The sequence below is a fragment of the Sceloporus occidentalis genome, unplaced genomic scaffold, assembly GCF_023333645.1.
Source record: "Sceloporus occidentalis isolate IW3139 unplaced genomic scaffold, rSceOcc1.0.p SCAF_75, whole genome shotgun sequence".
Taxonomy (NCBI): domain Eukaryota; kingdom Metazoa; phylum Chordata; class Lepidosauria; order Squamata; family Phrynosomatidae; genus Sceloporus; species Sceloporus occidentalis.
Window position 1 is genome coordinate 2376528 of NW_028317055.1, and position 22477 is coordinate 2399004.

At 37.0% G+C, this 22477-nt stretch overlaps 1 protein-coding gene across 9 annotated transcripts in view; it reads left to right on the plus strand.

Moving 5' to 3' along the window:
- Positions 1–22477, plus strand: part of LOC149285889 (teneurin-2-like) — a 771075-nt gene that overhangs the window by 445421 nt on the left and 303177 nt on the right. For 5 of the 9 annotated variants that reach the window (XM_089494756.1, XM_089494755.1, XM_089494757.1 and 2 more), the window contains one exon: positions 12365–12574. The exons of the other annotated variants lie outside the window; for them this stretch is intronic. In XM_089494756.1, the coding sequence (XP_089350882.1) occupies positions 12365–12574 (210 nt within the window). The remainder of the gene's footprint in view (positions 1–12364; positions 12575–22477) is intronic. 9 annotated transcript variants of the gene reach the window in all.

The window sequence follows — 22477 nt, forward strand, 5'->3', positions numbered from 1 at the left end:
CAATGTACCTGCAGCTTTACACCTGTCATAATACCAGGTGAATGAGAAAGGATAAATGCCTGTGCCTGTCTTTCTTTGGGACAGCTACTGCCACACCAACTATAAAATATCCTATTGAACCAGTCTTCACATCAACTCAAAATAGCTTATACATCCAAGATATATTGTACTTATAGAATGAGTACTATAACAGCTGTAAATGTATATACGTATAAGCACATAGTAGCAGAACGAGAGAGGTGGTTGTGCCACTTTACAGACCTCTGGTCAGACCTCAACCAGATCACCGTTTACATGGCTAATAAAATGTTGAATGGCTTGCAGGATAAAACATTCAATATGTATAGCTTGGAGAAAAGAAGAGATAGGGGGATGTCATTGAAACATTTAAATATATAAAGAGGTTATAATCTAAAACTTCGATCTAATGTATGGAAGATCTGCTTTACCAAGAGGATAATAAGTAAATGGAACAGTCTTTCCTCAGTAGTGGTTAAGGCTAATATAGTGAGCTCTCCTGAATCTAAGACACAAGGGCTTAGAGGTCTCTGTCCTTACATGCCAGATAGGCCAAATAGATCTTTTCCCCTTTAAAATGTAGTCCTACCCTTCTAACTCATAGTTTCAATGCATGTTCATGCATAACGCAGATGGTTTATACAGTACAGACGAAGAAAATAATATGGGAATGTTACTTCTGTACAATTTGGTTTTGAATTAATTAAGATAAATTATGCCTTTGCTTTTTTTACCAATTAAACATTCTGATTGTAATAAGAACAATTACAGTGGCAGTGCCAATGTAAAATTTACACAAATGGGTTTTGTCACATTAGAATTCTCTGTGATATTTTAGAATTCTTGGAGCAGACACTATTACAGTCTTATAGTGAGCAGAGATCAAAGTCATGCTGAGAAAAAAAATTAGCTTGAGCTATTTTCTAATTGTTAGGAAAGATGTTTAAATTAATCAATTTGTCCCATTTGCCTGGTTGTGAATTTATTAGCCATGCATTAGACATCTTTATAAAGCTTTGATTGCCCACATTAAGTTAATCTAAAACAAGTGTGTTGGTGTATAGGGTTGACATTAACATCAAAAGAAAGGAGCATGGAGATGCCCAAGAAGTATTTAAACTAAAAGTAAATAATGTGGATGCATATTAGAATCTTTTTTTAGACCATGTACGATGGCAATTTGCCACCCCAAGACATGCTCATTCCGGATACATTTGTGGAGAAAGAGATGCGTTTCTCCTCTTCACGTTTTCCGTGAATCTGTTTGCATTATAATGGCCTCTCGTTGCACTTCCTCAAAAGTCCTCTCTCGTCCGTTCTGCCAATGAGTGAAGAGAATGTGCCCAGAATCTCCTTTTTCAGAAGTCCAACGGGAGCAGAGATCTACTTAGAGAGGGTAGGGGGGCTGTCCAGTTCAGACCAGCCTTTTGTGAACAATTTTGGACTGCTCCCTTCGTAGCGAGGTCACGTAACATGGTTAAACGAAGGCTGCTCACAGCCAGAGGGAAAGCTACCGTTGAGGTAAGGGGATGAGTGAGGGAATGAGGAAGAGAGTAAGGGAGGAAGAATGCATGTATGACTGTATGTACATTAGAGTGACAGCGTATAAGTGTTTGTGTGTGAGCATGTTTGTATGTGTGTGAATATAAATAGGTTTATACAGGTCTATGAACAGGTTTATTCACTAAAGTAATTTCAGTAAGGCGACTTTCACGAAATCTGAATTTTGTGACTTTGTACATCCCACATAGTGCAGGGAAGCACTGTGCTGGTCAACAACTCTTGAAATGTATAGGTGTCCTGGGGGAAAATGCTGACATTGTCACCCATATTTTTACTGCACCATCTCTGCTTTAACAATGGATAATAAAAACGGTAAAGTAAATATCCTGAGATGACATTAAAATAACATTTTCAATTCGATTTCGTGTTGTATTTCCAACCGCAGTGCGATTATTCTACTACAGCACTTTCAGATGACGGATCTAAAATATAATAGGACTCTGTCAACCCAACTCATTATAACAAGACAAAATACTGTGCTCTCCCTCAGCTCTGCAGTTTGCGAATCCCACAAGAAAAGCCGCAAGTGACTAACACTTGAAATTGTTTACCTGGGTTATCAAGGTCAGATAGTTTGGGGCAAGCTGCTTGTTCATGTTGCCCTCCCTCAAATTATGAAGGAAGAACAGTGGAAAAAGCAATTCCATACTTGAGTACTCTTTCTGTGTCAGACATATCTGGAAACTGATTGAATTTTTGACAGTGGAAATGTATACAGCTTCTATCAAGCCACCTTGCCAGGCTGATTTTTTTGTGGTGTTGTTGTTGTTGTCTAAATCTCTGGGTGGCTTTAGTTTTGACTTATAACTTTTATTTTTCTGCTGCTTTTTAAGGAAGAGGGGAAAAAGAGAAGGAAAAAAGTACTATAAATGTAAATTTAAAATATATGGTGCATTTCGTCTTTTTTAAAATTGTTTGTGTGAAAGAACCCAACAGTTCTTTATTTAAACAAGGTCTGCTTCAACCCTGATTGACTTGTAGTAAATTGCTTGCTATGAGAGGCAAAGAGAAGTGAATAGCAAAATGGCAATCAGCACCAAATGTTGCACATGTATGATTGACAGGTACCAGAGATGTGCAGGAGTAAGATAAATTGGACAAAGTGGCCCGTTCTGACAGCTTCGGAGACAAGGAATTGTTATTGTTAATTTGAGACAAAGTCCTTGTCAGTTATGGTCAACAATCAACTAATTGTGTAAACAAAATTAAGATTCCTTCCCGACATTTTGATACCTCTGTTGTCAGGCATAATTATTATATAAAATAAAGGTTTAGGAAATTTCCTATTACAAATGCAAACTGAAATCTCTGTAAGACTATTTTATGTGAAGGAACACAAGCAACCTATTCATTTCAAAACAATATTCTATCTGTGTGCCGCAAGCTCCATATTAGCATATTTTTCATATCTGACTTTGATTTTATGTTTGCATATGTTTGATATGTGGACTTTGGCAAGGATTTTAGCAGTGACTTGCTTTCTTTGTTAATCCATATAAATAAACAAATTTATTTTCGCATCTGAAAAACATATGCTTACTTTATAAGGTATGCACGCACATAAACATCTGTATTAACTTTATGAAAATGGGAGATGTTTTTCTACAAAGCCAATTACTAGCATTAACATTGCAAGCTAACAGAGATGAGGCTACATTAGTTGGGGAAAAAAATTTACCCCGGCAGTTGGCGTTAAATTCAGGGCTGGACATGAGTCCCGGGATGAGGAATTCCCCATCACAGCATTCCTATATATATATATATATATATATATATATATATATATATATATATATATATATATGTCTGGAAACTTGGCGGGTTTTACCCACAGTCTCTGGGAAAGATTTGCTGGGATTCCCTCCAATCTCATGGTAGGGGAATGTAACATGGTCACACCAGCCCACTGTCCGCCCCACTTCCTGCCCTTTTAAGTCCCACTGTGGTTAGCCCCACCCTGAACTTAGCCACCCCCCCCAGGAAATGGAGGAGCTCCAGGAAGCCACTCCTAGGAGGTTCCTAGGGGTAAAGACATGTGGCACTGTGCATGGCTAATAAAGCTGATTTGAAATATTATTTGCCATGTTGAACAAAGCTTATTACTGTTCATATGTAAATAGACAGAGGACACTTGTCCTTTTATTTAACCAACAAATAAGAAATGAATTATCAATGCTTAAAACTGACTAAAAACACATGTATTTGAGGTGGTTAGGCAATGATTTAGGTTAATGCATTAAATAAATCCATGTTTTTTCCCTAAAGTTTCCTATAAAGAGTGTCTAGTTCTTGAGAGATGACATACAAAATAAGCATTAACTGTATACCTGTTTCCATGTATTCCACCAAAAAATACATTTCCTGTTATAATTATCCTGCAGCTATTGCGTACAATGCAGTTCACTAATTATTACCCATCTTGTAAAGTAATGCCATTAAAGGCCACAAAAGGAAACTTGCAGCATTATGTGAATGCACAGAAGAAATGGACTGTTCCCAACGGAGATTTCTATTTCACTACTTAGAAATGAGGTTGACTGGTGTAGGTCAGAGCTTTCCTTGGGAATATTTGTCAAGACTCGAGATGCAGTGGTTTAATCAGGATGTAGCATAGATAGATAAAAATAGAAAATAAAAGTTTATCTTTAATACCAATGGAATTATCCAAATTGCTGAAGACATCATATCTGCATGCATCATATTCCACAGTAAATGTATAAACTGCTCTTATACATGTGTATTTATGGAATACATACTGTAGGTACATTTAGTAATGTTACAATATATAGGAAACAGTTGGTATCATAGTTAAATTTGTATTTACTGTTTACAAAACCTCCCATGGGGCCTGGTTTGCATGGGACAGTCCCGATTATCAGACATTGTCCTGCTGTCCCGAGTAGATGCTCCACTCTCGTGCTTTTGCTCGCAGTCAGGAGCATGGGCCAGTTGATTCATGTAATACCCCTGACTAGGCTGTGAAAAATCAATGAAAGTCTGTGCCCCTTGCCACAGATCCAACACCAGATTTGAATTCCTGAAATGATGGAGGGATGAATTGTCCATGTACTGCAAGACTGGGTCCCCCCAAGCTACTTTGCGAGGGGCTCCCTAATGTCCTGCAGCTCAGGACATTTTGAGATTTGTTTTGGGAGCTGTTTGGGATTGTCCAATTTAGTTATATCGATAGTATCCATTGCATCACAATTTTCTGGTGCTATGAAGAAACGGAACAGAAAGGGCCGGCTCTGAAAGATTGGCTTAAGGGGAAGTTGGGGATGCTACCCTGGTGAGGCATAAGGCAGCATTCCTAAAATATAGTTCTTGCTGTAATACAACTTGCTCTCCTATTAAAAAAAAACAGCATATTGTAACTTTCAAAATGTTTCCCTACCTTGACCATTACTTTTGTAATTTTTGTTTGAAATTGGATTGATGATTTGTTGACAAATTTAGCACACATCAACAAAACTGCTCCAGCTGTGTCTTGATAAATATGACATAATTGTTTTCCATATATTGATATTGATTGATCTTCTACCCCAGGATCCCCATACATACAAATAATAATCTACTACAACATATTCATTTGTCTGCTTCCAAAAGTTCATTTCCTCATACTGATATCAACTAAACTAAATTTAAAATAATTGAATTAGGATCAATAAAGAAAAATATAACAGCTTTTAATGTAGCATTTATAGTCTACCACTCATTATGAACAAAACAGCAGATGGAAGTCAAGCATTGGACATTTAAGAGGTTTTATTAAGTAAAACTACATAGCATCAGTTGATGCCAAATTGTGGAAAGCAATCTGGAGGTGTCCAAATCCAGACCTCCTTCATCTATGACAGGCCAGCAATATTATGAAACATATATACCTTTAACATTATGCAGAAGATCTTAATAACATGTTTTAGATTCCCTGACCCTTAATATTATGAGAAGCCTAAACACACATCGTTGAATTGATACATCTATAAGCTAAAAGTATCTACTTGATGTTAATCATATTCACTATTTGGTCTTGATGTCTTCAAACTAAAGCTAGCTAGCAAGTATATAAATGTGTGTGTTGGTTGGCACATTCTGGCCCCAAGGTTGGGAAAGCAAAGTGCCCCCCCCAGCCCATTGAGCCCCACCGGTAACATATGCTGTAGCATACACATTTACACACACAAATATTCATACTTCCATACTCATGCTAACACACACTTACATTAACATACATACACACTAACACACACACCTACACTTACACACTCATGCTAACATATACAAACATACTCACACTAACATACATATATGCACTCACAATAACACACATGGGCAAACACAGTCATGCTAACACAAACGCACAGGCTTACACATACACACTTATGCATACATACTCATGCTAGCACACAAGCATACTAACACTCACGCTCTTACCTTCAGCCTTTTTTTAGCTGCTCGCACATCCAGCTACATTCCTGCCTCTGCAATTGGGCCTGTTTAAAGAATTTTGTAAAGGCGCCCTCGGCCAGCCCACCCCTGAAGCCAGATATAATATCGCCGTTGGAAGAATATAAATCTTAAAATTATAACATAAAAAAATAAACAATAATAATATACTGTGATAGTGATGGTTGGTTTTCATTGCTGCGTTAGAGTTATGGTAAATCTTAGATGATAAGGATCATCTGTAAAGTACAAAGTGCTGCTTCAAACTATTTCAAGAAGTTTGTGAAAGCAACATACACAACTGAGTTTCCAGTAGATTGTTGAACCATTGCATTTACAATCAGGCCAGATAGATCTTCTCCACACTTATTTGTAGCAGGTCTTTTTCACTGAGTGTACAACTGTTTTTTAAAGTATATCTCAAAAGCCACTGCTGTGAATCAAATCACAAGAACACTGTTAACTAACAAGAATATAGCAGTGCTTTAAAAAGAAGTTAGACCAAACGATCTCCAATCTTATTTTCTACAGTGTCCATCAATGAAAGTACCTCTGAGTGGGACATAACAGGACATTAATGAGGCACAACAGTCCATGTCATTCACTTATGTTTCAAGCAGGGAGATTTCATTTCCAACCATCATGATCACTTTGACATCTCAAGCATCCATTAAAGGTGCTGTTACAGCGACCCTGGTGAATTTAACGCTTCTCTTTCTAAATAATGCATTAGAAACATAATGCCTAGTATCCCTGGATGCCCAAAAATTATTCTTTAATCATGTAAATATTTTCTTAATTTAGATTTTTTGTAGTGAACACTTTATTGTCATGTGACACGAAATCAGGCAATAGTATGTTGTCATAGAAATGAACAGAAAAGTGTATTTGCTTGCGTAGTAGAAAATGCAATTAATGTTTTGTCTAAGAGGAACAGCACCCTTAACATGCCTGAGGATTTTGTGTCTTACTTCTATGATCATACATTATAGCATATAAGAATATACAAAGACAATGAATTTTAGTAGTATTTATCTTTATAGTCATGGCACTATACTTACAGTAGTAGAGCTTTCTTGCGCTCTCCCTTTCCTGAAGGACTGGCTTTGGAAGAGGATGGGTTAGCTGCATGGTGCGTGGTTAACGATGCCCGGGACATAGTTAGCCCCAGATAGTATCAAAAGGGTTAAAAGTGGGAGGACAATTGGGTGGGAGAGTGTGCAGGAGCCCAGGGCATGGAGGCTTACGTGACACCATAATTAACATACCTCTGCAAGCCCCAGTTTAGTGAATAGTCCTCAAATTATTGGATAGACCTGTAAAGTTTAGATAAGATAAGTGGTAAATTTATATAAGGCAATAAAGACGGAACTGAAGACCAGCCCAGGGGGGGCGGCCTACCAAGAAATCTCCCAGTATCCTGATAAGACAGGCCAGCTCTGGCTCCCACTGCTTTGTGCGCCTGAGGCAGCCTCACTGCTCACCCCCGCTGTAAATACACTACTGGTCTAGGGGCTCCATGATTAATCACATTTCTGGCAACTGCCTACTGTGCCCATGCATTAAGATAGCACTGACACCGGCACAGACCACTATAATGGAACTGCGTCTAATTGGCACAATAAGCAGCAGAGCGCTGGTCACTGAGCAGGGCGATCTGTCCTCTCAGAGCACAGAGTCTGCCCTAGGCAGTGCACTTCTGTAAAGTGCACACATTGCCCTGTAAATTAAACATTTTGTCCTTGACTTAACTGTAGCATATCACTTTACTGTAGCAGTGCTGATTTTGTGGCAATTCCTATCCCTTTTCTATAATGTTAAGATTATTTAACATAACTGGACACCACAAACTGTACAACAAACAAAAAGGCTTTGTTTACGTAGAATATTTTATGTTTCCCTATGATTTGTGTGACACAAATGTAATCAATGCACAGCAGAATATTTACTTCCTATAAGCAGAAGAGAAAAGGAGCCATTTTGTTTGCACCAGCTGATAATTAAATGCAGATATCTCTGTGGTGACATAATAAATGATAAGGAAATGTACTTGTAGAAAGGATTCAATGGTATCTTAACCGAAAACATCAACATGTTCAAAATAATCAGCTACAAATTATTGTATTGCTTAATAATCATAGCTTCAATATGGGTAGTAAAGCTGAAAAAGCTTTTGAGAAGCGCAACCTGACCAGGCAGTAAAGTGGCCCTAAACACTCTGAATGGACGTTACCAAGTGCTGTCTGACTCCATACCTGGAAACTCTCTATGGATGCTACCAAGTGCTGTCTGGCTCCATACCTGGAAACTCTCTATGGACATTACCAAGTACTGTCTGACTCCATACATGGGGACTAGAGTATCTAAGTGTGACCTGAGTGAGTATCCTCTTTCTCTGTCCACGGAGCAGCATATGACAATCAATGCCCTCTCCACATGCACATCCACATCAGAATGCTTCACAGAAGGAGTATACAAAAGATCCAGTAGTTTGGATGTTGCTAGAAACTTGGAATATCAAGTAAAACATACAAAGAAACAAAGCTCCTTGCAGTGGAAAGAATTTTAAAATCGGATCAACCCTCCTTTGAAACCCCATTCCACGGTAGCCCTCTCCTGTTTGCAGATATGCTGGTATAACAGCTGCACTAGGCTGTTAGAGAAAAAATATGTTCACCTGCTATGAAATTGCTGCCTGGTAACCTTGTTTGGCCTTGCATTACTCAGGATGATGCGAGGTGTGTGTAGGAAGCCAGGGGATCTGGGGTGAAACAGCCCGTCCTGCTTAAAAACAGCACAGAAGGCTTCTGTATCCAAGGAAAGGTGAAGCATTTTGAAAAATAAATGAGGGCATTTCTGCACGTCACGTTTGCAACCTCTGAGCTTAACTGCAGCATACGTTAGCAACAGAACGCATTCAGTAAAAAAAAAAAAATATGTATCACTTAAAAAAGCAAGACTGACTTTATTTCTTTACAAGTCATAAAGATGCATGCACTTATTAGTGTCTTCCCCTCTCCGGGGTGCTGCTGAGCACATTATCACAGTTAAAGTAGAAATTGCATGCTAAACAAAAAAATTGGTTATTTAAAGCCTGTTTCACGTTGCAAGTTCACCCAGATTTTTAATTAAAAAACTAAGCAACAATAAACAAAAAAAGGTGTTATATAGGCCACATTTCAGTGGTCAGATATCAAAAAGGAACCAGTTTATTTCATTTCTAGAGCTAAAAGCATAATGCATTGTTTTTCTTTACAATGCCATTTTATTTTCATTGAACAATGTACTAATATTTGAGCAACAGATATCCTAATTAATATCCAATATCTTCTACATTGTACGCTCCTTTGAGCAGGGCATTTCTACCCCTCTTTATAAGATGGTGGTACCATTAATAATAATAATAATGATAATAATACTGTCCATTAATAGGACTATGCGAAGAACAAGAGGTCATCCGTTCAGACTTAAAAGGAATCATTACTTAACTTTACTGTGAGAAAAATAATATAAAATTTTATAGATACATTTAAATAAGGGCTTGATGACTTTTTTTTAAAAAATCCGGGGATATAATTACAGTATTAGTCACACCTTGTTGATCCAGTGAGATATCACATTTTATTCTACCCTTTGAGGCAAAATTGGAAATTTCTTCAATTAGGGTTTTTTGCCTCCTGGATTAACACGGAGGTTGAACTTGATAGACGTGTGTCTTTTTTTCAACCTGAATCGCGTTACTATGTAATACAAATAATAATATGTAGGTGATGATCATGATGAACATTGATAAGCAGTGCTGTGGCTGAAGTGGCCTAGAAATGTTCAATCAACCATTGGTTATTGTGAATGACAATTTCCAGACAGTCTTCAAATGACAAGAAAACTTGTTTCTGCCATTTAATACCGACAGGGTAAGTCAAGTGACCGACACTCACTGTGGGTCACTTGACTTACTGTGCTGGTGAACAAGGAGATGTACATAATAGGAGCTTTCCATCTTTGGTACCTAGTAGGTCTGCTTTCTCTGGGGTCGTTAGGACCGAGTTGGAGAGCCATTACTGGTAATATAGGGGATGGAGGATGAAACTAGTTTCCAATAGCTTTGGAAGTGGTAGGAGTGGGCAGATCCTGGACTGATAATGGATGGTGCCAGGCTCCACTCCTCCACACCCCAAAAACCCTGTGCCAGATCCCAGCTAATAAACTCTGAGACTCAGAGCCCTACCTGGAGATGTTTATAATATCAAACAAACACAAAATCTTGACATGTTCACATTATTTAAAACAATAAATAATAATGATTATTTCAGCCATGCACTATTGTATATTTTATCACGATCAAACCCTATGATACCATACAATGAAACACAACAGAAAAAAAAGAAGATGAAATAGGAAGAGCGGGAATTTATTCAAAATGAGGGATGTCTTCATTTCCTTCATGGCAGACAAGAAAAATATTAATGAAAAATAGGCAAGAGTATGTCTAAGTTGCAAATTTGAAACTCATTTCTAGCTCCAGTTTATGTATAAAAGGAAACTTAAAAAAATTATGGATCTGTAAAGTTGCTCACTTTAGCATTCCTAAAACAAAGAACGCTGACTCATACTTTCTGTAGGTCATACAACTATGGCTATTCATCATCCCAGCTACAACTATTTAAAATTATCTTAGGGACAATGCCCAGCAAATGTTAAAATGGCGCCAGAAATTCCAAATGCAGATGTGGTTTAGCAAAATCAAAGTGAGCTCTATACAATAAAAGAAAAATGATATTAATCCCTTCACGACAAAGCCCATACATGGATGGGGTAACAATGCACCGCAGCGGTGACAAAGCGGTGACAAAGCAGGATCCACGGCTGGCCATGAATCATGGGAGGAAAGCCCTCCCCCGAAAAAAGAAATGGCCGTCGCCAAACCGATCATCAAAGATGGCGGTGGACGGCTAAAACAGGTCTAAGGAAGCGATCGTCAATCACTTCCTAAGCATACTCGGTGTTGCTGACATACTCTCGAGCCCCCCCTGCAGGTCAATGGAGCCCAGCTCACTAATCACAATATGATTAGTAAAATTCAAAATTAATAAAATTAATTAAAAAAATTAACATGTCAAAATAAGCCACCACTGTCACAAAAGTCCAAAAGCAAGTCCTACAATTAGCGCTATATCTTTACAAAACAATATATAATATGTGTGGAAGCATGAAATGAGAGAGAAGAAAATTACAGCTTAACAACAACACTGAAAAAATGTAAGAGCCTTTGTCCCAAAGTGTACTACGAAAAAGAAACAGTCTTGTCATTAAGGGGTTAATGCTCCTGTGTAACCTACAAGTCTATCCGATACTTGCTTAGCTGATAACTAGGTCAGCTTCGTCAGGGGACTGGCATCTACTATTCCAATATTACAAACATTTTGCTCCTGTACTAATGTCTTCTGAGCTTTGCTGCACTGATTCAGTCAGGGACACTGGATACAATGAGGTTTTTTTCCAATAAGTGATAGATGCAGATGATAAGCACCGTATGATTGTGACGCCTCATCCTTTAATTATTTAATGCTTCCATAACTTTTGAGGTTTTTAATTGTAATGAGCTCACCAAGTGATTCTGCATTCCTAATTTCCGGGTATTACCGATAAAAGTTACATTTTAATTTTCAAGCTTAAACACTCTAATGCTGTTTGGATTTGTGTTTGAGTTTGTTATGTTTTGGATACAATGTCATCTTTTTTGGTCATTGTGGAAATGTAGCCTTTAGAGATAGACAGATATATGCTTCACAAACATGTATATGGGATTAAGATCGGGGATGTACATTAAGTTTTACAAGGGACTCCAAGATCCAGATGAACTGGATTAGCTTTAAATGACATCTAAGGTCCATAGACATACTCAGTGACAAATTTATTAAAGGGTATTTAAAGGGGTAGCTGAACCATTAAACACTAATCTACATCCACCAAACAAGCCAAAAGGCTTGTTTTCCCCTCAGAAATCTTGTGGTGCTGCCACAACCGGGTAGGTGCATGCAAGTAAGGTTAGCAATAATCTTCAGGCTATTTAAAGCAATCCAAAAATGTCAGATTTGGAAGCTCATTTAGATAAACATTAGTATGTGTTGTTTGAGAAGACAATACTTTGAAATGGAACAGGTTGCAGTTGAAAAAATGAATAACATTTGTTTAATTGACTTTTTTGTAAAGATGCCTTTATTTGCTAACTGATGTACTAATTGTCTGTAAGTGGTGCATATACACAGAATGTTTCTTTGTGATGAGCATTCATGGCCTTCATTGCTGACCTTTAACCCGTGTTCCTTTTTCCCAGGTCGTCCCATTCCATCTACATCCTCGTCTAGCCTACTACCATCTGCACAACTGCCCAGTTCCCATAACCCTCAACCAGTTAGCTGCCAGATGCCCCTGCTGGACAGCAATACTTCTCATCAAATAATGGACACCAACCCTGATGAGGAGTTCTCCCCTAATTCATACCTACTAAGAGCATGCACAGGCCCACAACAGGCTTCCAGCAGTGGTAAGAAAGATCCAAAGACTTGGCCTCTAAATGACTATGATTCATTTCACTAGATTAATTTAGTTTTAATATAAAACGTGCGTCTGTCAACCATGTATGTGCATGCACACCAAATTTCCATATCATATGAATAATACAAACACTTCTTGGTTCAAGAGAAAAAAAATTCTCATTGTTTCCCTACTGTGCTGACTGGCTGACTCCCAGTCAAGCAGCTACGGAAGCTTTGGTATATTTCAGAAGATATGCCATGTTTTCTGTCCATTGATAGATTAAAAAAAAAAACAACTTTATTCAATATCGTAAAACTTTAATGTAAAGTCTTCTCAGGTGACAAGTCCGTTTTGACGTAAAAAAAATTATATACATTCAAGGTTCTCAAGAGAAATCCCGATGGTTTCTAAAAAATGAAAAATTAGGCCATTACTTTGTGTCAGTTAATCTTTATATTTTACTGTGCATATGTACTCTTTTTAATCAATATTTCTCTTTTTTTTTTTTTTATAAAATCCACTGTTTTAATTAAACATGTTAATTTTGTAAATTCTACTGCATTAAACCACTCAAATAAACTAACCTCTAAAGCTCCATATTATCCAAAACAGTTGTTTCTGTTTAAAGGATATCAGATAACATTCCGCTAAACGTAAAATCTAAGTGCTTTGGCCAAATTGCATATCTTTGTTCTTTAAATATATTGGAGTACAAGAAATCATAATATCTCAAGAAGAAGAAAGTAAAGTTTACATTCATACTGTAAGCAGTAAACCAAATACTTGCTGTGTGAAGCTTAATTCACGTGCTTCTAAATCTCCGAATTCTTTTACAAGTGTTAATTATCATGCAAATTGTAGAAATCTGGGAAGCGTTAGGAAAGACGGATGAAGAAAATGAGGAAATAAAATGTCTTTTCTAATTGTATGCCATTTGAGTTTCTAGACATACTCAACAAATCACATTTTTCTTAGCTCATTTCACTCCAGAGTTATTTTTTTTCTTCATAATATTAACTGTGATTTAAAGCATGCAAAACTATTAGCAAACCTCCATTACCGAAAAGAATTACTTACAAACTTTAAGGAGGCTCAGTGCATCATAACTGCCTTTTTCTGAAGATCTGCCCTTAAGGATTTCAGCATGGTAACATTTTGCATACTCCAAAATAGAACAATGTGTTAGATGTTCAGAAAAATGTTCCAATGCAAAAACCATCCATGTATGGTAAATATTTTGTTCACACTTGTCAGTTTTGAAGTTTTATCACCAAGGTCACTTCTCAAGAGAAAATGTAGTATATAAACATATAAAATTCATATAATTCCTTATAAATTGATTATTAAAGAGAGTTATAATTTAAGAAGAGCGAAAAGACAGTTATTTAAATGCAACTATACCTTTTTTAATTTTAAATTCCAATTTTTTTTGCTTTTTATTTTTTCTAATTCTTATAATCCTTTATTTCTAAAGTTTAATTTTAAGCAATACAAGAATTCAAATGTGAATAATTTTGATGACAAATAATTATAGTAGAAATATAGTACTAATGAAGGATAAAACCTAATAATATAGCTGCTGAATAAGGATAGGCTAATACTTGTGCCCAAGTGACAATAGGAAATGTTACAAAAATGCATTATGGGATATTACATATCCCACGTATGCAGAGGATAATGACAATAAAACATCTAGGTGCCTCAAAACTTGGTAGAACCGAGACAAAGTAGGTCATATACTGTAACTTTCACATTCTCCATCTATCCGGCACCAGTTATTTTGAGGTGCACCATCCATATACATAATTCAATTTTAAATGGTTTGACTTTTCCTGTATCAGCCATGCCTTAGAGAGTTACCGTAAATGTAGAGTCTTTAGTGATATTTTTTTAATTGGGCTAATATAGAAAAAGAATTAAAGTCATATCAGCTTTGGGGATACCAGACTGCATCAGATGATCTTTGAGCTTGTGCATCTTTACATCTTGGTCCAACACATTGTATCAACTTCAACTAAAGACGCCATTTTCTCTTGAGCTAATAAGGCAATGGCTGATATGGGTATGGCTAATATGCAGTAAACACGGCAGTGGACTAATCCCTTTAATTTGGATTTCTAAAAATGCATTATTCTGTTACTTTGTTGTATTTTTGGATGGAAGATACTTTTTTTGTGCATTGACTGAAACTGCTTGATACTAATTCTATTAATCTTTATAGCCAGAAATGTGTAACTTAAAGTTAGATTAATCCATATAAAGTTGCAATTCTTTTCATCAGCAAAACTGACAGATGTCCCCGTTGTTGTCGACCCACAGCATTCCTTGGACAGTGATAACTGTAAAACTGTGCTTGCATAGACAAATACATTATGTATAACATGTCTACCATGCATCTTCATCATAGTATATACACTAAATGGACACAAGTATTGTGACACCAGCTCAGACTTTTAGGACATATTAATGTCTATGTATTTAGAATGCGATGTCACAAAAGTACCTGTTGGTTTAATGGTCAGCTGTCCAAATAATGTTGTCCATGTAGTGTATGTTATTGATTAACTTGTCTGTGGGTCAAAGGTTGTATGTATGAACTGTCAGTTAAATCCTAGGCAGATTCCCCAAAGTTTCTCATGGGAAGCAGAATGCTTGCAACAGTCCAGCATCAAAAGACTGGTAGAAATGGTCACCACTAGTTATTTTCATTTTGTTTTTATAGAGTTTTGTCATGGGTCTGCTGTCAGGAATCCTATAATTAACTTCCATCATGTCAACAGTTGGACAAAAAATACTCAACAAGTACTGTTTCGTTTTAATTTACTGAGACGGAAAGTTAATATCATGCAGGATGTCAGCAATTAGGAGATCCTATCCTTTAGTATTGGTCTTATATGCTGAGATATCTTTTGTGAAGCCTGATCTTTCTGACAAGTGTCTCCATATAAATCTGCCCTGATCTAATCTACTGGCACAAGTAAGGAAGGATTGACAATACTATAGTGACATTAGGAGATACGTAGTCCAGATGACAACATTATCATAATTTTATAGACAGTTTTGCTTGGGCTGAAATGTTACGCAACCGCAATATAGATTGGCATAGAATGTTATAGCTCAAGTCTCAAATGAAGTGGAATGGAACCACGCTGCTCACATGGAGAGGTATGGCACTTATTAAATATTAATAAGGAGGCTCTGTGTTATTAATATATATATATATATATATATATATATATATATATATATATAAAAGAGAAAGTTACATAGTTAGAAGAAAAAAGACATGTGTCCATGAAGTTCAGTCTTTCCCACATCTGTTTATTTTTTGCTGTTCAGTAAGAGAAAGTGAGATATCAGCAAAAATATTTTAATGGGGCAATTTTCTATAGGCTATGGCTATATTTTATTAAGGGATATTAATGGTGGGCTATAGAATTTTTATTGAATTATCTGTCTTATTACTTGGATTAAATTCTATGAAAAGCAATACTGGTTACCTTAACGATAACGAAATGAAAATACTTTCCATTGTATTGCTATGGGTAATGAACATTTAAGGTAGAGCATACCCTTGAAAACATCTCAGGGGCAATTTTTCTTGTGATTCAACTACCTGTGAGAAATTATTCAAGAGTTGATCTAATCTATAATGTGGTCAAAAATGGTGTCCGATGAAGGTATCTTTTTTTCTTTTTATAAATCCTGGTGTTAGCTACTTTGCTGGAGCAGCCTGACATTGTGCACTCTTGTTCAGTGTGTTATTCATCTTTGTATAATTCTACGCAACCTTTAATTTAGTTTTTACCTCTCCCCCATGGCAGCCTTTCCTAGGGCACTTATCTGTGCACTACCCATTCATTTGCCTGTCTGGTATTTTTCACAATAAAACTCCCCCCAATTGTTGATAACACAAATACCTTTAACTTGTCATATTCTTTTCCGTCTTCATCAGCTTTAGATAAATGCGGTTACAACACTTTTAAAATGACATAACATCATTGGGGTTAATCGGATTGTTGTTTGTTAAAGGAACATCAAACATAACTTGAAGAACCAAACTGCAAATTAATTCAACCTTTCCATTGTGGAAGACTGACAAAGTAATTCTGCGGGATTCGTCTTTAATATTAAAGTAGAAAGCAGACTTTCTTCCTATGTGATCTATTAATAGGATACATAATGAAGGCACATAATCTTAGTATAATTAAAAGAGATGAAAATACATTGTTCTGCTCCATTGTTAAATTATCCTTTTGGTAACACACTATTTTTTTGCTAATTATGCTGCTTTTAATTGGCCAGCAATAGTTTTAGTATTTAGCGTATTATGGTTTGCAGGTTTGGACTATGACTGCATATTATGTTGAACATGAAATATGTTCATCACTGTAAAATACTGTACAAATAATGGTCCCAAATTATAACTATTACAGAAAACATATTACCATTTTTACTGTTCCTGCACCATGTCTCCCATCAAGCCCACTCCAAACGAATCACAACACCCAGTCATAAAGTATGTATATATGTATGCATGCATTTATGTACATATGTATTTATTTTTTGAGTGTTTGCTATGGAGGCTCCAGATATTACAGATAATTACTAGGCAATGGGGGGACTGTTTATTCTTTGGTTATCTTACAGTATATGCACAGGGGCATTCAATTTGGTGTTGGTGTATTCTCATTACAGAAAGGACTATAAGCAACATGAGAGTATAAATCTCATAACTGGCTTACAGTTTCTGCAGACAGAATATTATTATTTGACTTGATATATAGTATCCATAAGTTGTATATGTTTAAATCACGCTCGTGGGATGTTCATGGTTTAATTTAATTGCATTTTTAGAAGAAAATGCTATTTGTTTCTTTTATTGTCAGAACTTTTTTCTATCCTCTATTTTTATATGCATATTTTTGCGGAAAATATGGAAAATATCAGGACTCTAAAGCTACTTAGAGAAAAACATACAGAATTTATATGCTAGTCATTATTAAGAACAATAGTGCACCCTAAATAATAGAGAGCAATGTTCTTTCCCTTTTGTGTAGAGCTGAATGTAACATTTGCCTATGCAGCTACAACATATTTTGTTATTTCTGTTTATAATATTTTTGTTCAAATTTGTTCTTTTCTATAATGCTATATTCTGTCTTATTTTTTCACTTTCATTTACAATTGACATTTATCATTACCATTTGCCAGTTTGAATAATTTAAGAATATTTATTATTACATTGAATTAAATGAATAATATATATCTACTGTATTTTTTCTATAACATTGAAAATCTGAAATGTTCCAAGATATATTTGTGAAAAAAATTGCCAGAATACCCATCTTCTATTTTTCATTTTCGTAACCTATGACGTGGCATTTCTATTGTGTTTGCATTACACTCCAAAGCATTACCACATGTCTACAGTAGATGAACTCTCCTAGGCCTAGGGTGGCAACCTCTTGGGTGATCAGGCTCCTCATTGTGCTGATGATCAACAGGCTGAAATCTCTGATCTATCCAACCAGCCTGTTTAAACTATTTAGACTGGAGCACAGTCTTCATAGACTGCATTAAAATGCACTTCACGTCTTCAAGGCGCGGAGTGCTGGGAAATGATGCAGTGAAGATGGCGGCCTCGGAGGGAGGGCCACTGTGTGCTCTGCCCTGGGACTGGCCTAAGGCAGCACTAAAGTTAAATGCATCACTGGTTATATCATATTTAAGATCATATGTTAGATCATCATATCAGCAGTGATGTTACATAGGCCCCAGGCTGCCATAGGTTTCTTGGTGCACAAGTGCATCCTTTAATGTTGGCACTAATGTTACATTTATAACATACTACATGTGAATTATATTTTGTAAGTATTTTTTATCAGATATGTGCAAGGGGCTTGTTTATGAATAAAAGAAAAGGTCCCTCAAAGAATGTGACAAGTTTTCTTGTCAAGTTAATAAAGTGAGGTTTCCAAGCAAAGAGAGAGTATGGTTAAAGGCCATCACTGACATATCAATAAAAAGTATTTTTCTTTTTATATATTTCGTCAACCTAGTAGGTTGGAGAAATTTATAATAAGTAAAACACAGGTTTTCAGATTGATATGTCTGTATACATCTTCAAGTTTAACAAATGGACTTGGCCTTTGCATTTTTACACAAAACGCTTCTCTTGAGATGTCACTTTGAAGGATATCTATAGCTTTTTACCGATTCACTAAACTATAAATTCTGCCACTATACAGAATTATTTATGGAACATATTTTGTTGTATATCTGTGGGCTGTTCTAATAATCTCTATCCCCCTGATGGGATCATAATAGACTGCCATGTCATAGAAATAAAGAGATTTCACAAGGACAATAGTGAAACCACATCTACAGAATATAAAATTATAGGACAGTTATACACAATCAAGTATGCAGTCCAATAAAAAGAACTAATTAACTAATTATATTTATGTTTTCTTTAACATTAAATGTATTAGAAATCTGTTCCTCCAAGTATATATATATTACTATTCAAAAAATATTAAGTAACACATTCTGACTTTTGTTTTATTTGCTCTTTTTATTTACTTCTATTTTCTGTTTTCATGGAAAAGTAACATTTATATAGAGTGTTTCACTTTAGCTAAGTTACCTTTTTTTTACTTCAAAGTTAATTATCACAAAAGTGTAACCCAACTCCCAAGCTACTTGGGATAACTTGGAATTACATATGTTTATAAGTGATTTTTCATTTCAATACACTTTTATTTGATGCATATAGTTACTTATGTATTCAACCAGCTCAGACACCTTTATGCTAATATGGGGAATTTTATGCAAAACTTCAGAATGTTAACATAATAGTGTCTCAGAGGCATCTATTTTGTACCAGGTCTAGACAGTGATGTGTTTTACATTAAACATCCTTCTGTCTTCATAGGAGTTGAGGTTCCATTTTGCAGAAGGTCTGTATATAATATATATACCGTATTTGCTCGATTATAAGACGACCCCCCAAATCTGAATATTAATTTAGGGAAAAAAGAAAAAGCCTGAATATAAGACGACCCTATAGGAAAAAAGTTTTACCAGTAAATGTTAACTATCTAAACTAAACTATTTTTTTTAATAAAAGCTATGATTGAGAAAAATATTTTGGTTTTATTTCCTTCTATTTTCATACCTGCCCCCCAGTTATGCACATCTGCCCCAGAAATGCCTATATGCCACTGTGCCCCATGATCTGCCTTTTAACCCTCTAAATGCCACTGTGCCCCATGATATGCCTTTTAACCCTATATGCCACTGTGCCCCATGATATGCCTTTTGACCCCCTATGTGCCACTCTGCCTCCAGAAATGCCTTATACCCCTATATGCCACTCTGGCATTTAGAGGGTTAAAAGGCATATTATGGGGAAGAGTGGCATATAGGGAGGTTTAAGGCATTCAGGAGGCAGAGTGGCGTATAGAGGGTTAAAAAGGCATTTCTGGAGGCAGAGTGGCATTAAGGGGGGTTAAAAGGCATTTCACAGAGCACTCTGCCTCCAGAAATGCCTTATGCCCCCCATTTAACACTCCCCCGGCCCCCCCCAAACTTACCGGTGCTTCTGACTTCCCTGTCATGTAGACGGGGCAGCATGTAGATCCCACGCACTTACGCTGTAGCCGGAAGTAGGCGTGGCTAGCAGCGGGGGTTGTCTGCGTCTATCGCGCAGACCTTCCCCGACTGTCAGAGATCAGAGTTCCGGCACCGGCACCAGTGCGGGGAACGCTGATCTCTGACAGCCGGGGAAGGTCTGCGCGATGGACGCGGACAACCCCCGCTGCTAGCCACGCCTCCTTCCTGCTGCAGCGGAAGTTGTCTACGCGAATCGCGTAGAGATCTACACGCTGCCCCAGCTATAAGCTATTTGAGGTCTGATTATAAGACGACCCCGATTATAAGACGAGGGGTATTTTTCAGAGCATTTGCATTTGCATTTTCGAGCAAATACGGTATATATATATATATATATATATATAACTTAATATCGTTTTGCTGCTTACAATAGTAACGTTTCTAAAAAAAAATATATTTTTTGTATAAGGGGAGTGTTGGGATATGATATCTCAGTGCTCTACTTCATCTGAAGAGACCACAAGTGTAATGGAAAGCAGTAGGCAGTGGCACTACAGGGACCATCCAAGAGTAGGGCCAATGGAAGAAACCCCTCTTACCTTTGCCTATAGACTACTGTTCGCCTTATGGTTATTTGGCATTACCAGGCCCGGACTGGGACAAAAAATAGGCCCGGGCATTTAAGCCCGAGCAGCCCATATTTATTTATTTATTTATTGTTAAAGCCCACCCTTCATGTTCCATCTTTGCATTTACTCATTCACACAAATCATTAACACATTCATTAATGCAGTCTCACAAATCATTCAAGCAATTCATCCACACATGAATTCATTGTTATACGCATTCACACAATTCATCCACACATTTATTCATTCATCCATTCATTCTCATACGCATTCACACTACCCACTCTCCCCATCTTATCTGCCCCTTCTCACTATGTTCCCCCTTTTCACTATGTACCCCTTTTCACTATGTACCCGCTCTTACTATCTATCCCATCTCCCCATTTCTCACTATCTAACCCCCCTCTGCCCCTTCTCACTGCACCCCCCTCCCTCACCCTACTTACCTTGTTGCCGGAGCAAGCAGCAACTGCGGCCGGGCCCGCGGCAGGACCGGACTAACTGGGCCTATGCGGCCTCTATGGCCGCATTAACGCAGGGCATAAGGGGCACCTGCCCCATAAGCCTGCCGCAACTGCGACCGGGTCCGCCACTCTAAGGGGCCAAAACTTTATTTAAATAAAGTAAAAAAAACCCAATGTTTTAATTTAAACCCTGTGCGGCCGCACACCCGTAAGGCCGGCCCTGGTGGGGGCTTCCCGAACCCTTAGAGTGGCCGACCCAGTCGCAGTTGCGGCGGGCTTAAGGGGCAGGTGCCCCTTATGCCCTGCGTTAATGCGGCCTTAGAGGCCGCATAGGCCCAGTCAGTTCGATCCTGACTGGGCCTATTTTAAGGAAGGGGCCTGGAGCTGCAGCTCCATTAGCCCCTAAGTCAATCCGGCCCGGCCCACCGGGCAAACGGCCCGCCTGGGCATTACTTATTGTAAGCATCATGTCTAATAGATGTCTTTTTAAGCATTGATATACTCGAATTATTTTGCACCCAAACAGAACAGTAGAAGAACATTTGGTTAGTTTAATTGTATTTTAACTGCTTCACCCTTTAATAATCTTTTTTCTAAATATCTAACATCACTTGAAACTAGTATGAAGTGAATGATACTCATGCTTTTGCATTATTCGAGAATATCCAATAGTTTAAAAGTACTAAAATATTTGATTCTAGAGTTGCCCTTGGCCAAAATCAATATGGAATGTAATAACTATCTGTATGAATACATATATCCATATCTAGTTCAATATTTGTATAGACGTGTAAAGCGAGAGTTCAGTAAATTAACTTAACTATTCTATAGGGATAAATGGAAATATATTTGGTTAAAATTAAGGACTGCTTTTTACTGGTAACTGTAAGTTTATTCATTTTGACGATTAATGCACATTTTAATCGAGAATGCCTAAACGCTTTGAACAAACAGAAGCATGAAAAATGAGACTTCAAAATATTAAGTAAATGTTTTCTTTCATTTTGTCACTTATTATAAATCACTTCAATTTCTTCTGTTTAACAACTCTCCAGTAGCATCTCCTCATTCATAATTATACATTGCTATGGTGTGGATAAGCCTTCGATGTTCAGCTATTGGAAATCTATAACATTTAGTGTGAACATTTAATTGTGACCTGTTGCGTATGTTTACTACGAACATACCTTTATTAAATAA